Below are 18769 nucleotides of genomic sequence, written 5' to 3'. Positions count from 1 at the left end.
TTTTTTTCTTAAGATTTTAGTTATTTATTCATGAGAGACAGAGAGGTAGAGATACAAGCAGAGGGAGAAGCAGGCTCCCTGTGGGGAGCCTGATGCGGGACTTGATCCCAGGATCCTGGGATCACGACCTGAGCCAAAGGTATACACTCAACCACTGAGTCACCCAGGTGCCCCTCCCAGGTCTAGTTTTGACAATAATGAACAAGTGTGGCAACTCCACACTTAGGAAGGGCATGACCTGCTCAGATCTCCAGTGATGAGGGCCTGAGTCACAGCACTGGATAAGCCACGAAGACCAGATGTGCTAGTCAAGGGAAGGATATATCTAGAAGAGACAGCAGAGAAGGGAGAAGAGGATTCAGTTGTGGCCCAAAGGTCAATTGCAGCAACGCTATAGTCTGTCTCACTATCCTTCCTCCTCCTAAGTTCCTCCTAGCTGGGAATGGCCCACTGGAACCCTGAAGGGGCTGTGGCTGGAAGCTTATGAAGAAGCAAATCTGAGCAGAATAAAGGGTGAGCTATGATCGAAGCTGTGCTACAACACCCAGCCTCACCCTGAGAAATAGATGACTTAATACCCTAGATGCTAGGAGTGCCCAGGAGGCAGCCACTACCTTTAGTCACTCCAGGTATCCACTCAGCTAAGAAGAGCTGCCTCGCACAAGGTCATGTCCCTTCCTACGGCAGCCAATACCTACTGACTGACCATCACTAAGTGCTGAGCTCTCTTACTTCAAACTGGGACAGCTTTGATGGGTCACCTCTCTTGCAGAGCTCCCCTCACCTGGCTGAGGCAACCCTGGTGAGTGCACCACTGCTTGACTTCAGCCTCTGCCCAGTTCTGCTACGCCACCCCCAACACACATGTGATCCCATAGTATTCCAATTAACCTGTTACACACTAATCTCCAACTCAGCTGGATTCCTGGGAAGCCCAAACTACAAGAAATGGAAATGTTTGTGCCTACATTTCATTGTTGTCATTTCCTTTTAAATGAAACAAGACCTATCAGGTCATTTGTGCAGTGCCTGATACAGAGTAGGCATTTAATGCCTAAGCATGAGAGATGGTAAGTTAGGGAACAAGATAGAGAAGCTTATAGGAACCTCAGGATTATATGTATCTTCTATATGCCAGGTGACAGACACACAATTCCTGACACACACACAACAGAGGAAGCATTCATTTTAAATGTATTCTTAGCTCTGTTGGAAAATAGTCAATCAACGTAAAGGTTAGTACAACAATCCAATTATTTACTGTACCAATTGTATCCCTATTTTATAATTATCATAAAAAATATAAAAACTTCAGCACTCTAACTGCATTTGAAAAACCAAAGAACAAATGCTGAGTACATCTGAGAATTATGGTACATTTTGATTAGATAACACTAGGGGTCAGTAATTACCAAGAAGAGCCAGAAGGTCCTTCATGAAATTCAGGGAGATTTTATACATTCTGAAGGACACGAATGTAAAATACTTTAATAACAAACCAAATCCCTTTTCAACTCATTCTAGTTATTAAATCACTGAATCTCACTACCATAACATGTTTTAAATTATAAATTATATTCATAGTAAAGGATCACATCAGAACAAGATAATTGGGTTCCTTTCATAAGCACAATTAGAAAATTAAACTTTCTGCAAAATTCAATCATGCTTAAACATTAAGCACATAAATTTTTCAAGTTTCCTGTGTGAGGTACCCATTTAGCTTCAGCTAAATTTTCTAACACAAGAGATAATATGATATATATGCTAATATGTTCAAATCAAACTAAGGCCCAATTTATAGCAGAGTCTCCTGTTTGAAGTTCAAGAATACAGCAGAAACGGGCAAATAACGTGAAGAACCAAGTACAGATGAATGAGCCGATCTGAGGTAGGTATGTGGAGATAGGCAGAAAGACCTGTGCTGTGCTTATCAAAGATACTAAAACTTGATGTGTGTTAATTCTTTGAAACTAAAATGAATTCAATCTAGTAGTAAAGAGATATACACAATAACTATAGGGTAGAAGATGAAAGTGATGTAATACGCTCAGGAAATCTGGAAAAGCAGTTTTCTCCCAGCTGCAGAAAGTCGTATTTAGAGAGACAGCATCTGAGCTGCACTGTCAAGAATGCCATCTCATGATCCAAGTCAACCCCAAGAATTTGCTTACACAGAAGAAAAATGGAGTAGTGCAGGCTGTGAAGATACGAGCAAGTAGTTCATGTATGGATCAGGCAAATTACACTATCTGAAGCTCATTTTTAAAATCCCATAAAGTATAGCAATTTACCCACTATTTTTATTTTTTATTGTAAAAAGTACATTTTTCTCAGCTTTAGCAAGACTGCATATATGGTTCACCAGTATCAACACATGAGCATATAGACTGTAATGGTATAAAATATACTAATTCAAATATGCTTATTAAGCACATATAAGGTTCATTCATGGTAATTCACACAAAAATTAGTTAAATCTACTCATAATAAAAAGTATGAAATGATATAATCAAATTATTGACTTGTGACAAATGCATATAAAGTTTAATATAGGATTTTAAATAATCTTAAGGCATATTAAACTATGGACAGTAATCAAATAAAACTATCATAGATCATTTACGAGATCATTCAAATAATCGAAAAAAATCAAGAAAAAGAGGTAAAGCAATTTTTGGCTATGGTGGTGTGAAGAGTTCAGAGAACTGTCATCTTGAAAAATGAGTATAAAACTGAACAAAATTGGGGGATCCCTGGGTGGCTCAGCGGTTTAGCGCCCCCCTTTGGCCCAGGGCATGATCCTGGAGTCCCAGGATCGAGTCCCACATTGGGCTCCTTGCATGGAGACTGCTTCTCCCTCTGCCTGCGTCTCTGCCTCTCTCTCTCTCTCTCTCATATGAATAAATAAAAATAAAATCTTTAAAAAATGACTTCAAACTGAACAAAATTAATCATTTCACGGTGCTGGGTATTCAATAAAGACAACAAATTGGGCAGCCCTGGTGGCTCAGCGGTTTAGCGCCGCCTTCAGCCCGGGGCCTGATCCTGGAGTCCTGGGATCGAGTCCCGCGTCGGGCTTCCTGCATGGAGCCTGCTTCTCCCTCTGCCTGTGTCTCTGCCTCTCTCTGTGTTTCTCATGAATGAATAAATAAAATCTTTAAAAAAAAAAAAAAAAAAAAAAGACAACAAATTGAGTGGCATATTCAATGGAACTAGAATGTCAGGTGAGCTTATCAGGCATCTTTAGCCTTGAAGGTACAGGCTATTCCCATCCCTCACCTACTTTTTATCTCCTAATAGCATCACACTGGGGGGACAGGATTACAATATATGAATTTTAAGGGAACACATTCAGTCCATAACAGAAATCATGTTAAAACATTAAAACAATTTTTTTTAAAAAAAAAAGAAGAGCTATCAGCAGGCCTGGTTTATATTCCAGATTTCACAGATGAAGATCAGACAAATTAATAAAAAAGGAAAAAAATAACCTGAAGGTGGACAAGTCAGAATTCAGAGTTGCTAAAATGCATTATAAAAAATGTTCAGTTTTCAGGGTACCTGGGTGGCTCAGTCAGTTAAGCATCTGCCTTTGGCTCAGGTCATGATCCCAGAGTCTTGGGATCAAGCCCTGCATCAGGCTTCCTGCTTCTCTCTCTCCCTCTGCCTGCCACCCTCCCCCCACTGCTTGTGCATGCACTCTCTATCAAATAAAATCTTTTTTAAAAAATCCAGTTTTCAATAAAAACTTGTGAGACATGCAAAGAAACAAGAAACTCATAATAAGAGAAATGCAGATAACAGAAATGTACTGTCTGTGGGCATAGATGTTGTATTTAGCAGATAAAGAGTGTGAAGTTGCTGTGATAAACATGATCAGAAAGTTTAATATCTAGAGGAACTAAAATTTTACACTAATAATATTTTGTAACAGAAAAGAAGGCAGTCAAGGAGGAACAAGAACAAAAACCTGACATAGAGAAAACAAATACAAAATCAAAGATGTAAACCAAAAATTATTAAAATTGTAAATAGACCCAACACTAAATCAAAAGGCAGAAACTGTCAGACTAGATAAAAACACACAACTGAACAGGTGGTCTGCAGACACTGAAAAGATGTTCAACTTCACTTATTACAGAAATGCAAATCAAAACCACAATGAAATATCACCTCACACTGGTCAGACTGGCTAAAATCAAAAAGACAGGAAACAAGTGTTGGCAACCCCCATGCACTCATTGACGGTAGGAATGTAAATAGGTACAGCCACTGTGGAAAACAGTATGGAGGTTTCTCAAAAAATTAAAAATAAGAATACTATGTGATCCAATAATTCCACTATTGAGCATTTACCCAGGGAAAATGAAAATACTAACTCGAAAAATGTGTCCCTGTTTGCTGCAGCATTCTTTACAATAGTCAGGACATGGAACCAACCTAAGTGTCCGTCAATAGAAGAATGGATATAAAAAAGAAGAATGGATAAAGAAGATCACACACACACATATTTGTGTGATCACAAATATTTGTGTGATCACAAAAATGTGATCACACATATTTGTGTGAGCCATAAAAAGGAGGCAACTGTACCATTTGAAACAACATGGGTGGACCTAAAGAGTATTATGCTAAGTGAAGTCAGACTGAAAAAGACAAATATGCTATGACCACACTCATAAAAGGAGTCTAAAAAGAATGAACAAACAAAAAGCAGAATCAGAACTATAAATGCAGAGAACTGATGGCTGCCAGAGGGGAAGGGGTTTGGGAAGTGGGTAAAATGGATGAAGAGGAGAGGAAGATACATACCTCCAGTTACAGAATGAGTAAGTCAATGAAACAAAAGCAGAGCATAAGGAATATAGTCAATGATACTGTAATAGTGATGTAATGAGACAGATGATAGCTACACTTGTGGTGAATATAGCATAACATATAGCCCTATCAAATCACTGAGTTGTACACCTGAAATAAAACGTAACCAGTAACCATAAGGCAGCTAGACTAGCTATATTAACCAGGTAGAAAATAAACTTTATGACAAGAAACATTACTGAAGGCAAAAACATTGTAGTGATAAAAAAGGTCAATACATGAGGAAGATATATTGCCATATATTCCATATAACCCCATTACAAATGGATATGGACCTAATAGGGCTCCAAGATTCATGAAACAAAAACTGACAGAATTGAAACTACACAATTCCAGAATTATAGTTATACTTCAAAGAACGCTCTCAATATTTCATAAAACAAATAGAAAATCAGTTAAGGATAAATGATTTGAACAACTCTATCAACTAAGCCAATGGATATTTATAGAATGCTCCACCCGCAAAACAGAATATATATTCTTTTCAAGCAATCAAAAAACATTCTCCCAGATCAAATGCTATACCACTAGTTCCTAATAAATTTTATTATTTTTTTAAGTAGGCTCCATGCCCAATATGGAGCCAAACATGGAACTTGAACTCACAACCCTGAGATCAAGACCTGAGCTGAAATCATGAGTCAGATACTTAACTGACAGAGCCACCCAGGTGCTCCCATAATAAATTTTAAAAGAATTTCATGTTCTTCAATAAATAATTCAAAGTATGTTATCTGATCATAAGGAAAATTAGGAATCAATAATGGAAAGAAATTTGGGGGAAATCTCCAAATATGTGGCAGACATACTTCTAAATAACCTCTGGGTCAAAGAAGAAGGGACGAAAATGTCAGAAAATATTTTAAATGAGAATAAAAACACAAGTCAAAAATGTATTGTATACAGCTAAAATGAAAATTTATAGCTTTAAATGTGTGTACTAGAAATGAACAAAGAACTCAAGTCAATAAGCTTTCACTTTAAGGAAAAAAAAAATAGGAAATTAAAAACCAAAAAAGAGAAATAAGAACAGAAATGAAATAAACAGAACAAAAAATATCAAAATAAAAAAAAAAACAAAAAAAAAAACAAAATAATGTCAGTTCTTGAAAAAGATCAACAAAATTGATAAATCTTTAGCCAAACTAACCAAGACAAAAAGATTACACCAATTAGCAAAAACAAATGAAATAGGGACTATCATTACCAACCCTATAGCCAGAAAAGTCACAGGAGAGCATCCTGAATAACTTTAAGCCAAGAAATTAGACAATTTAAGTGAGATTAAAAAAAAAAAAATCCAGAAAGATAAAATAACCACCGTGGACTCAAAGAAACAGAAAATCAGAACAGACCTACATAAAATAATTAAGTTGTTTCAGTAATTTAAAATCTTCCCACACAGAAAAGTCCAAGCACAGATAGCTTATTAGTAATTTACAATCTTCCCACTTAGAAAGTCCAACCATAGATGGCTTATTAGTAATTTACAATCTTCCCACTTAGAGAGTCCAAGCATAGATAGCTTACCTGGTGAATTCTATCAACTACTTAAAGAATACCACCAATCCTTTACAAACTATTTCAGAAAACAGAAGAAAAGAACACTTTCCAACTCATTCTATAAGGTTAGTATCACCCTGTTACCAAAGTCAAATAAACAGATCAAGAAAACAAGACTATAAAGCAGTATCTCTCATGAATACAGACCCAAGAAAGCCCTAGCAAAATGTTAGCAAAGAGAATCCAGCAACACAGTAAAGACATTATCCAGTACCAAGTGGGATTTACACAGCTATGTTTAAAATCCCCAAATCAATTAATGTAATATACCATATTAACAGACTAAAGAAAAAAATCACATGCTCATCTCAAAAGACAGGAAAAGCACTAGACATTCATTCATGATAAAAACTTTCAACCAGGACAGCCCGGTGGCCCAGCGGTTTAGCACCACCTTCAGCCCAGGGCATGATCCTGGAGACCCAGGATCGAGTCCCATTTCAGGCTCACTGCCTGTGTCTCTGCCTCTCTCTCTCTCTCTGTCTCTCATGAATAAATAAATAAAATCTTAGAGAAAAAAAAAACTTTCAACCAACTAGAAATAGAGTAACACTTCCTCAACCTAATAAAGAGAATCTAAGAGAAACCCACAAACACCATACTTACTGGTAAAAAAACTAGATGCTATTCCCCTATGATCAAAAAACAAGGATTTCTGCTTTCATCATATGTATTCAACAGTTTACTAAGATCTAGTAAAATAAGAGAAGAAAGCATCCAGACTGGAAAAGAAGTACATTTGTGTTTATTTGTAGATGATAGGATCCAGTGTAGAGAAAATCCTATGGAATTTACAAAAGCCTACTAGAACTAATGAACAAATTCAGCAAGGATACAGGATACAGATCAACAACAGGGACACAATATATAGATTAACAACAAAATCAACTTATCTATCTATACAGTTGCAAGAAGAAATCAGAAAAGGAAATTAAAAGAAAAATTCCATTCAAAATAGCATCAAAAAGAATACAATGCCTGGAAATAAATTTAACAGGAGTATAAGATCTGTACACTGAAAACTACCAAACACTGCCAATAGAAATTAAAGATCTAAACAAAGGAACAGGCATTTCCCATTTATGGATTGGATGACTCAATATTGTTAAAGTGGCCATTCTTCCCAAATGGATCCATAGACCCTAGACAACACAACCTCAATCAAAATGCCAACAGGTGTTTTTGTAGAAATTAAAATGATCCTAAAATTTATATGGAAATACAGTTTTTTTTAAAGATTTATTTTGGGCAGGGCAGGCAGAGAGAAGCTCAAGCAGACTCTGCACTGAGTGCAGAGCCCAGTGCTGGACTGGATCTCATGACCCTGAGATCACTACCTAAGCCAAAAACCAGGAGTCGGATGCTTACCTTGACTGAGCCACACAGGCACCCCTGGACTATTTTGACTAACAATAGTCGAAATAATTTAAATCACAGCTGGAAAACTCAGACCACCCAATATCAAAACTTAATTATAAAGTTACTGTAATAAAAGCAATGTAGTACTGATGTAACAATAGATTCAGATTAAAGGAAGACAACAGAAAGTCTAGAAATTTACGGTCAATTCATTTCAACAAGGGTGCCAAGACAACACAATGGGAAGAGTCCTTCCAGTGAACAGTGAAAGGATTAAAAAATGTGATATAGCCATAAGATGGAAAGTTATTCAGTCATAAAAAAGAAGAAATCACAGATACATGGATTCTATGGCATGAATAAACTTCAACAGTATCATGCTAAATTAAAGAAGCCAAACACAAAAGTTTGTAGGATTTCAATTACAAGACATTTCTAGAAAGGACAGATATCCTTGAAATAGAAAACCAATCAGTGACAGCCTGAGGCAGGGGAGGACAGAAGGGAATAAACATAAAGAGGCATGAGAAAACGTTCTGAGCTGGCTGCACAGCTATGTAAATGTACTAAGAATCACCAAAATGTGCGCTTACAGTAGGTGAGTTTTATGCAACATAAAATTCTACCTCAATGAAGCAGTTTAAAAAAAAAAAAAAAAAAAAAAGAACTATCAGGAGTTCCCCATCCCTAGAGGACAGGAGCAGGGACTGAAAGAGCTCCTGTCAGGATTCCAGAGTGGAAATACCTGACCTCACGTTCATTCCAAGAGCTTGTGGCCTTTTGACCCAAAGTGCTGGTTTATGTATTTGTTGTGGCTTCGCCCAGTTCCTATTCATAGAGTCTTAAAAAAACATGTGACTGCTCTCCCAAATATTCCACCCAAACACCAAATGTGGAATGTTTTCACCTTTCGTCCCGTAAAGGCAGCTCGATGAAGCGGCGTGTCTCCCATGTCATTCAATACATTCACTTCTGCACCAGCCTGACAAACATGAAAACTTTAGACATCTTCCACATGTCAAGAAATACATAAAGGTGAAAATAATTCTCTAAAAATATATTATTTCTTTAAAAAATATATATTTTATTTTTAAGTAATCTCAACACCCAACATGGGGCTTGAACTTAAAACCCTGAGATTAAGAGTTGTGTACCCTACCAAATGAGCCAGTCAGGCACCTAAAAAATATATTAAATATTTCAAAATTAAAATGATGTTAATATTCATTGGTTGTCAATGCTAAAATTCAATTCAATTCACAGTAAAACAGTAAAGCTACTAGAGAGATAAAAGTCTACTTCATAATAGGTAGAAGAGTAAAAAGCTGCTTTCCTTTAAAAATCTACAGACCTTCACTCTACTTTAGAAACCCTCATATTGAAAAAAGAATATTCTGAACAAAATACCATATTTTCTCCACCAATTTAGTAAGTTTTCAGTAAAAAAAAAAAAAAAAGCCACTACTTAAATGTACTGCCCAATTTTAAGGCAATTTCAGAAATATCAAAGTGAAACATTATCACAGAATTGAAAAAATGTGAGATCTTAAATCATACGGTGCTCATTAAGAGATTCTGCATCTTTTTTTTAATCATTTAGGATGTGCTTAGGTTATTTTTTTAACTGTTATATTAAAAACTATTATCTTCACATTAACTCACACATTCACTTTTGCAATTTTAAAAAGTCAATAGAAAAATCAAATGACTAAAAAAAATAGAATTTTAACCAGTCATCAGGCTAACCTACTTTTTAGCAAAGAATAATTAAGTGTGTTAGTGTTAAGTAATCTACTATGGTTAGTTGGCTTTTCTAAGACTTTCATAATTTCCATAGCAGTAATATTTCTTTTATTCATTTAAAAACTTAAGCCATAAATGTACCTTTAACAGATCCTGAACCACTTGTTTATGTCCAAAATAACATGCCAGATGAAGAGGTGTCCAGCCCAAGTTAGACTTACTTCTTCCTAAAAATGGAAAAAGATAAGGCATTTTTACTTGCTATTCAGGTAATTTTATAATAAAAATTTCTCTTTAGCAAGGTATTCCCATTCACTGGCCAATCTTCCCTTCACATTGCACTGCTGATGAATGATAGGCAAGAGACAGGACACAGTAAGAAATGTAACAAGTATAATGATTAGAATACATAAGCCCCAGATTCTGGTGTCACTCTCTTAACTCAATGTCCTCATTTTTTTTTTTTTAAGATTTTTATTTATTTATGATAGAGAGAGGCAGAAACACAGGCAGAGGGAGAGGCAGGCTCCATGCCAGGAGCCCGACGTGGGACTCGATCCTGGGACTCCAGGATAGTGCCCTGGGCCAAAGGCAGGCGCTAAACCACTGAGCTACCCAGGAATCCCCTATATCCTCATTCTTAAAAAGGTAGAAAGAGACACCATGGGGGGTCATATTCAAAGTAAATGATCTCTAATTGACTCCAAGGTTTTGAATCTTTAAAAATCTTGCCATCATCTAGCAAAGACCTGGTCCTCTCAGCACAGTATTTCATGAAAAACATCTCCTTTTGAAAACCTGTGCCATACCTGGTGCAGTCTGGAAATCAGTAAGGAGGTTCCTCAAAAAGTTGAAAATAGAGCTAACCTATGACCTAGCAATTACACTAGTAGGTATTTATCCGAAAGATACAAATTTAATGATCTGAAAGGGCACCTGCACTCCAGTGTTTATAGCAGGGATGTCCATAAGAGCCAAACTACAGAAAGAGCCCAGATGTGTATCAGATGAATGGATAAAGATGATGTGGGGTGTGTTTGTATGTATGTGGAGGGCAATGGATGGAATGAGCACTGGTTATTATACTAGGCTGATGAATCACTGATCTCTACTTCTGAAACCAGTAATACATTATATGTTAATTTAAATAAAAATTTAAAAAATTTTACATGTCATAATCCAGGCAGTAGGGTATACCCAGAGAAGTTAAACATGACTAGTCAAAAGTTAGTGTTCATTTTATGAATGTTTGGTGAACAAATGGATGTATACAACCTGGTGTTTTGAATGCAGGCAAAATGACCAGAGAGCTATGTATCTTTCTTAGTTTCCTAGTTAAGGATATATCCTTTACCTTATAAAATTAAAACCCGATGAGGCTTGGAATTAACAAATATTAATACAAGATAAATACAAACTGTTTTAAAAGGTACTGTGGAATACAATGACTTGTGATAACAGCAATAATTTTCTGCGTCAATTTCTCTTTCTGTTCACTGTTCACCAACATTATTATTCATGGTGTGTGAGGAGAGGGTTCCTGAGAACTTTTTACTGTTTTCTGTTTATATGCATAAATATATTAAAGCAAAAAAAAAAAAAAAAAAAAAAAAAAAAAAAAACAAAAGAAAGAAAAAGACAAGAAAACCTGTACCATGTTATAAGAGTGGACAGAAAGATGGAATTGATAAAGAATCCCTTCTGCAGCATTTGGAAAGTTGTTAGCTCTGCAGATAGAGACAGAAAATGGAGTCCTGACTTCAGATAAAAATCTCAAATAATGAGGATATGGGTTACGAGAGCGGTAGAGTCCAACTAAACAACAAGAACCAAAGTTAAGAGCAATGAAATGTTGGATCCTTGCTGAGGAGAGGTATAGAGTAATTGTGTGTGATGAAAACGTACTATACAAATCAATTCAGAAAGAAAAAAAAATAATAGGGTACTATAGCTTAGAGCTGGGAGACCTCCAGAAGGTTATCAAAATTCCAAATCAGGCATAAGAGCATACAGCCTATTGAATTCTAAAGCCCAGCACCCTGGAGGGTCTACCAGAGCCTAGGGGCATGCTGCCCCCCAAGGGGCACTCCTTGGGAGGGACTAGGGTTTAATGGCTGCCCTCACTTCCTGGATTTTAGATTTTGAGCCAACAGAAACCCAGACACCAACCAGCCTCAATGCACCCAGAACAAGCTTCTGACAGCTCCCCAAGGGACTGATACCACCAATAGTGTCTTGTGATTGTTTGCCACTTACCCAAATTCCCACAATTGTTTCCTCTAAGACATGTGCCCTCTAGAACCTATAATCTAGAGTCAATAAATTCTAGAGCCACAGTCTATTTCATGGAATGTTTCTCTTACTTTCTGTTCTCAACTGAAACCTAGCTCTTTCTGAGGACAAGGACTCTCCTGTATCCCTCAGGTGGAGCTTCCCCAGACAATTCCCACACATCCACTGATCCTCACACAACAGAAGCCAAATGAGCCACCGCATCAAAACCCAATGCTATCTCTAGTCAAGGACTCCACTCACATTGCAAACCTCTTTTGAGACTTCTGCCATTAAGTCTCAAACACCTTCTCTGCCGCCATCCAGCAGTATCCCACCGGTTCACCCCTCACCAAGTAACTCTAGGCAACAGTCTTTCTCCCCATGCAAACCGTGCCACTGTCTTAGGGGTGTCTACTACTTATTTAGTATCCTGGTCTCTCAGTTTCTCAGCTTCCCTCATTTCCTGCAAACTTGGCCTCTGCTTGATGTGACACACCCAGTCCCATAGCCAGAGCCTAGATGTCATCATCTCTGAGCTCACCAACTGCCCTCTTTCTGGCTTGTTCACATAGGTATCCTTCCAGACTTATGCAATTGAATCAGCCCTTCATTCTTTAACCAGTTCTCATATATGTAAACACCTTCACCTTTACTTCCTTCAATAAATCCATCATCTTGATCCTTCACTTCAACTTCCTTGCCAATCCCCTCCATAACTGTCACAGTAGCCTACAAAAACCTCGAAGCCTGGTAAGTATGTTAGCTTGATTTTTCTGTAACTATTCCCAGGTGGCTGAACAGTGGTAGAAGAAAAATAACAGAACCCTGTAGATTCATGGCACCTTAAACTCAGGATCTTATACTTCAGCTAGACTCTAGACTCTGCTTGGCAATCCTTATAATACCCTATTCAGGTGTCTCTCCTACATTCTGCAACATGCACTTAAAAGTCCTCCCTATTCTCTTTAAGCCTCTTATCCACACACCTCCCCTTCACAAAGGGCCTCAGTCTCTTAGCTTCACAATGAGAAGAAAAGCTTTCATGGAACTCCCTGGGCTTCCTAGAGCCAAATCTACTATCTCACTGCTACCAATAGGCATTCTTCCATCCTTCTTTCCTGACTTATCTAAGACCAATCCAGATCCTATATCCTGGATTCCATCCCTTTCTGCTTTTCAGGTACTCTTCTCCTTTATCGTCCACCCCTTCCTCTTCACTATAACCAAGAGCAACGAAAGCCCTCTCGGATCCTGTTCTCCTTGCAGCTACTGTCTTCACTCTCCCCTCCCGCTCTGCCTGCACTTCCCCTTTCCATCCCCTTCCATTCCCGTTAGCCTCCTACCACCCAGAGCAGAAAAGGTTCATCTCCCACCATGTCATTCAAATGGTCCTCAAGTTTAAATCTGCCAACACTGTCACCAAATCCCAGGGGCACTTTCCAGCTGCCACAGCACTGGAAAGCATTGGACAACACAGCTCACATGCCTTCCAGGCTGCCACAGCCCTGCACCTCTCCCTGTTCCAGCACTTCTCTCAGGATCTTTGGAAGTTCCACTGTCCGATTAGTCCTTCATTACTGGTATCTCCAATAATGTATCTCTCCTGGCCTTTTTCCACTGCTTTCACTGTTCATGTACTACTGACTTCAAAATCCACATTCCCCTTTGCAGCTGCTTACTAGACACCTCCATTTGGATGACACAAAATAGCTTGTGCTCAAAAAGAGCAAAGCTGAGCTCACCAGTCATTTTATATGTACACTGTTGACCCCTGAACAACATGAGTTTTGAACTGTATGGGTCCACTTACATACAGACGTTAGTCGATAAACATTTTAAATGTATTTTTCTTAGGATTTTCTTAACATTTTCTTTTCTCTAGCTTACTTTATTATAAGGATACAATATATAACATATATAACATACAATATATGTTCATTGATTATTATCAGTAAAGCTTCTAGTCAACAGTAGGCTATTAACAGTTACGTTTTGGGGGAGTCAAAAGTTATATGCGGATTTTTTTTTTTTTTTTTTTTTTTTACTCTGCAGAAAAGTTGGTGCTTCTTCACCCTGTGTTGTTCAAGGGTCAACTGTACATACTCACTAAAGCTAGTTCTTCTCCCCCTTTTTTTTTCCCCTCAACAAACTGCCATTATTCCCTTCGTTCTCAAGTCAAAAATAAGCAAAACTCTTGCCACTTCTCTCCTTTTTAACCCCCACATTCAGTTAGTCCTATTGATTCTACTTCCTAACTGCTTATTATACCTACTTGTTGCCATTCCCATTGCTTCTACTCCCAGCTAACCCATGATGGTCTCCTCTAAGTTACTGTATCAGATTCTGAACTGGTCTCCTCACATCTAGGATTTCCAAGTAAGATTCTGGACCAAGAAATGGGAATTCCCAAAATCCTATGTTAAAATACTTCATTCTTTATACTCTTTACTACTTACCATGGATATCCAAAAATTTTGTTCAACAAATAAGAAATGTCAAATTGAGGAATATTTACAAAGAACTGTACCCTACAAAGAATGTTGTAACACTGGGAAACACCAGCAGATATTATGGATAACATTTAAGTAGCTTCACATCGAGAATTTCCAACAAGGTGACAGGACACCACCACAGAATCATATGTAGACACGGCCAGCATAAGTTCTTATTTCGAAAGAAGACACTGTTGTAGCCTTAACTACCTCTATTTTGACCTCAGTCTGTACTTTTTAACTCAGGCAAAAGACCTGGCAGGCAAAGCATCCTGTAATGGGAACCAAGCTAGCCCCTCAAAAAGAGGGACTGTCCTAATATTGACAACACATGATGGATCCCAAGACAATGATTCAACTGCCCTTTACTCTTTATTGCCCAGCTGTACCTACTCACCAACCTTTGTTCTACATTTTCCTTATATAAATCTAGAAGTGCTTTCAGCACTTTGAAAACACTAGCCCACTGTCTTCTGGTGTTGGCCTCATTGAAATAAATTCCCTGCTTGTTTCACCACCACTCACCTCTCCATCTTTGGATTTTGTCAGTGGTGAGTGCTTGAACCTGGTCTGTTTGGGACCCCCAGAGCCATGTGCTATTGCACTTTTGGACCTGGGTTACAATTTTGCTTCCAAAACGTATTTCTTAGCAGATTATCAGAGAGGGCAGCCCCAGTGGCTCAGCGGTTTAGCGCCACCTTCGGCCCAGGGTGTGATCCTGGGGACCCGGTATCAAGTCCCAGTCAGGCTGCTCCCTGCATGGAGCCTGCCTCTCCCTCTGCCTGTGTCTCTGCCTCTCTCTGTGTGTCTCTCATGAATAAATAAATAAAATCTTAAAAAAAAAAAAAAATTATCAGAGCAAGTAGGTAATTCTAACAGGATATTGGTAGGCCAGCAACCAGGAAAGTCAGAGTCCTGTCCTGGCAGTACTCCATAGAAGCTGGATCAAACCAGACAAGCCCAAGATGGCAGGTGCCTCAACGGGAAACCCAAGGTCAAAAAAGGAAGAAAAGGCACAAAACTAAACATTAATATTTGCAAAAAAACAGGACCAAGAACACACACTTATAGCAACAACTACCTGCAAAACAGATTAGATCCTTCTTTGTACCCTGATCCTACAAATACTGGCCTTTACCTTCAACTGCAGGTCAGTGCTTCCTTCTCTTACTTTCAACTTGACAGCAGTAATTCCTTCCAACAAATAATGTCTCTATGTTGATTGTTAAGCTTTAATTTTTAAGGAATTATAGTACATTTCACCATTTTCTCAATTTCTCAGGGTTTGGAAAAACAAATCAGTAGAAAAGAAATCCTAGAAATGCCTGGCACAGGTGATCCTCATGAGGAAACACTGCTCACATCCAGTCCCACCTTTCCCTATTCACTTCTTCTGGTGAACTGCACATCATCTGGTGTCATTCCTTTATGTAAATCCTTTAAACTGCCCTAAGACAAAGTCTGACTGCCAGGTATAACAATAAAATTCTGAAAAAGCATTCACATTTGTTTCAATTTTACATTTCCAAGAAGGTGATTCCCACCAGTTAACCCAAAATAACCACAGGTGAGGGTGGGAAGGGTAGATAATAAAGGGTTATTAGGATTTTCAAATGCCGGGAATAATTTTAGCCTTCAAAATAGCATCCCCAGATAAAGATTAAGAACTGGTCTTTGCTGGGATCCCTGGGTGGCGCAGCGGTTTGGTGCCTGCCTTTGGCCCAGGGCACGATCCTGGAGACCCGGGATCAAATCCCACATCAGGCTCCCGGTGCATGGAGCCTGCTTCTCCCTCTGCCTATGTCTCTGCCTCTCTCTCTCTTTGTGTGACTATCATAAATAAATAAATAATTTAAAAAACCAAAAGAACTGGTCTTTGTTGAAGGACCAAGAGGATTTTTAGAATTCCTTTAGCATACCAAAAACCAACTCATGCTTTCTGGAAAACTCAGATTATCATTTCCTCCCTGCTGCAAAGATAATACTCCTTCCCCACTGTGGGTAAGCCAGAAGGTTTGTCGCTTTAGGATAGGAGAAAAATGTGACACAGCAGAATAAAATATGCATCTGGGACAGAGGCCTGGGGGAGAGAGAGAGAGAGAGACATAAATGCAGAGACATGGTGCCATGAGCCCAGAGAGGGAGATAAACTGTAGGAACACCAAGAACAGGCAAGTGGCATCCGGGTGATAGGAAAAGATTGCCTAGCAGCCACTAGCCCCCACCTGCAAAGTGGCCACAAAGTAACAGCCAAGAAGCACCACTTGTATGACAAACAGAGACACCAGTTTGACTTTGTCCCCAAGTTCAGCTACATATACTTAAAGAGCACTAGGAAGAAAAGGGTCACTGAGGAACCAAAGGCTATAGATACACACAAGGCTCATCTTTACATTTAAATGCCACCTAAGGGGAGATGGGGCAAGAAGAGTTGAGAGGCTCTGGAAGACCAATCGTTTATCAAAAAGCAATTGAGCTTGAGGACTAACATTTAGTTCTCCATACTCCAAGAAGGAAAACGTGCATGTTGAAATATCAGAGCCATTTTAGAAGATAAATTCTATTTCTCTGCACACATGAGTGTAATATGTACAACCTGCTACACAGAGTGCGTTAATATTTAGCTGCTACTTACCTACCCAACCTTATCCCTCAACCCCTCCTGCCTCCAGGCCCTTGCCACCTAGGCTGCCTCTCACCTTGGACTTTGACACATGCTGTATCTCCTTTGAACATTTTTCTATTTTCACTTGATTAAGCCCTATACACTCTTCATAGATCACCTTAGAATTATTTCCTCCAAGAAGCAAATTCTTCTAGTTCCAGTTTCATACTTCGCCCATGGGATTTCATGACACACTGGAATTCCATATTCTGGTATATACTGTATAGTATAGACTAGTCTGATCTATTAATCTACAACACTAATCTCAGTGAGGTCAGAGATACTACCTACCACCACCTATAAGGTACTTCACAGGACCCTGGGCGTATAGTCAACATTCAAACCTGCTGCTTTAACTACCATATCCTATCATAGCATGCATCTTGTAGGCTCAGGATCACTCTCGTAGCTGCTAAAATTGTCACAGACACTAAATGTTAAGACTAGATTTCAATTTCCCTGATTTAGGGAGACCTTTTACTGACTCTTATGAAGATTCTTTCTAGACAGAGATGGGTATTTCTAGCAAGATCAAAATATTGTGCTAAATAAATGACAGAACCATGCATACTCACAAAGAAAGCTAAAAAATCCACTCAAAGCTTACCTTTGCAATTAATGTCAGCAATTACTTCATTCCTTTCCATAGTTTCTAATAACTGTCTAACTTCTTCAGCGTTGCCGTTTCTGGCATGATGGAGAAGCTGCTGTTCTGCTTCAGTGTTCATTTCTAGGTTTAAAAATAATATTGCTATTATCTATTAACATAATTAGCATTTAGACACTATTTGCTAATACAGAAAGGGAAAAAAATCATCTTCATTTTGCAGCTAATGAAATGACTAAACAAATCAGCTGCAAGGCCAGAACGTGACCTTAAGATTCCTTTCCCCTTTTTATTATTACTGAAAAAATGTACTAGACGTTTGGGCAAATTTCTTAATCTCTCAAAATCCTCAGTTTCTTCATCTGCAAAATAACCTCATGAACTGTTGTTAACACTGTATGACAGAATCCTTTATAGATACATGATTTTTTGTAAATAGTTATTACAATAACTAGACAAAGTTAAAACATGGTCATTACTATAAAGATATCATAAGGCTGAAATATAAATTAACACATTCAAAAACTGTGCAAAATATCCTGGGGGGGGAAAAAAAAAACTAAATTACAGGTAAAGATCTAGGAGTGGCCATATTTACAATTCCTTTGTTTTCTCTCCTATTTTTCCAAGCCTCAAACCAAATATAGAGGACTGTAACCAATTTAAAGCATTTGTCATAATGATATCAAGCACAAGTCACAGAATATAAATTTCCTTCTAATAAATGCAAATCAATTTTTTCTGACTACAACATTAGCAGAAGTAAAAAGATTATATATCTGAAACTAATGTGACATTACATGTCAACAATACCTCAATTTAAAAAAAAAAAAAAAAAAGGTTAAACATGCCCAATGCTGTCCTGGACAGAAAATATGCACTGCAATAAACTGCTAATATGAATATAAATCCATACAATCTTTCCTATGTCACAGGGGGAGAGGCTCCAATTTGTCAGTATCGAGTACATTTCAAAATATGCATACACCTGGGGAGGATTCTACTAAGCTGGCAGAGTATGAAACACAGGAACCTGTTCCCCTACCTAGACAATAGCTGCAACTGGCAGAATATGCCCAACGCAACTATTCTGGAACCCTAGGATCTTCTCAAGGGTTACCACCGCCAAGATTAGAAGGTAAACTGTAGTTAATTTATGCCAGTGTCAACTCTTAGCAAGCCAGC

At 38.1% G+C, this 18769-nt stretch overlaps 1 protein-coding gene across 3 annotated transcripts in view; it reads right to left on the bottom strand.

Moving 5' to 3' along the window:
* Positions 1 to 18769, bottom strand: part of OSBPL1A (oxysterol binding protein like 1A) — a 228127-nt gene that overhangs the window by 190032 nt on the left and 19326 nt on the right. For all 3 annotated transcript variants that reach the window (XM_025429282.3, XM_035718484.2, XM_025429284.3), the window contains exons 2-4: positions 17585 to 17707; positions 9688 to 9773; positions 8711 to 8785 (exon numbers count right to left, since the gene is read on the bottom strand). In XM_025429282.3, coding sequence (XP_025285067.1) covers positions 8711 to 8785; positions 9688 to 9773; positions 17585 to 17705 — 282 coding nt within the window. In that variant the 5' untranslated portion in view covers positions 17706 to 17707. The remainder of the gene's footprint in view (positions 1 to 8710; positions 8786 to 9687; positions 9774 to 17584; positions 17708 to 18769) is intronic.

Source organism: Canis lupus, chromosome 7, assembly GCF_003254725.2.
Source record: "Canis lupus dingo isolate Sandy chromosome 7, ASM325472v2, whole genome shotgun sequence".
Lineage (NCBI taxonomy): Eukaryota > Metazoa > Chordata > Mammalia > Carnivora > Canidae > Canis > Canis lupus.
The sequence above is the reverse complement of the archived record's forward strand: the minus strand, read 5'-3'. Positions and strand labels throughout refer to the sequence as shown.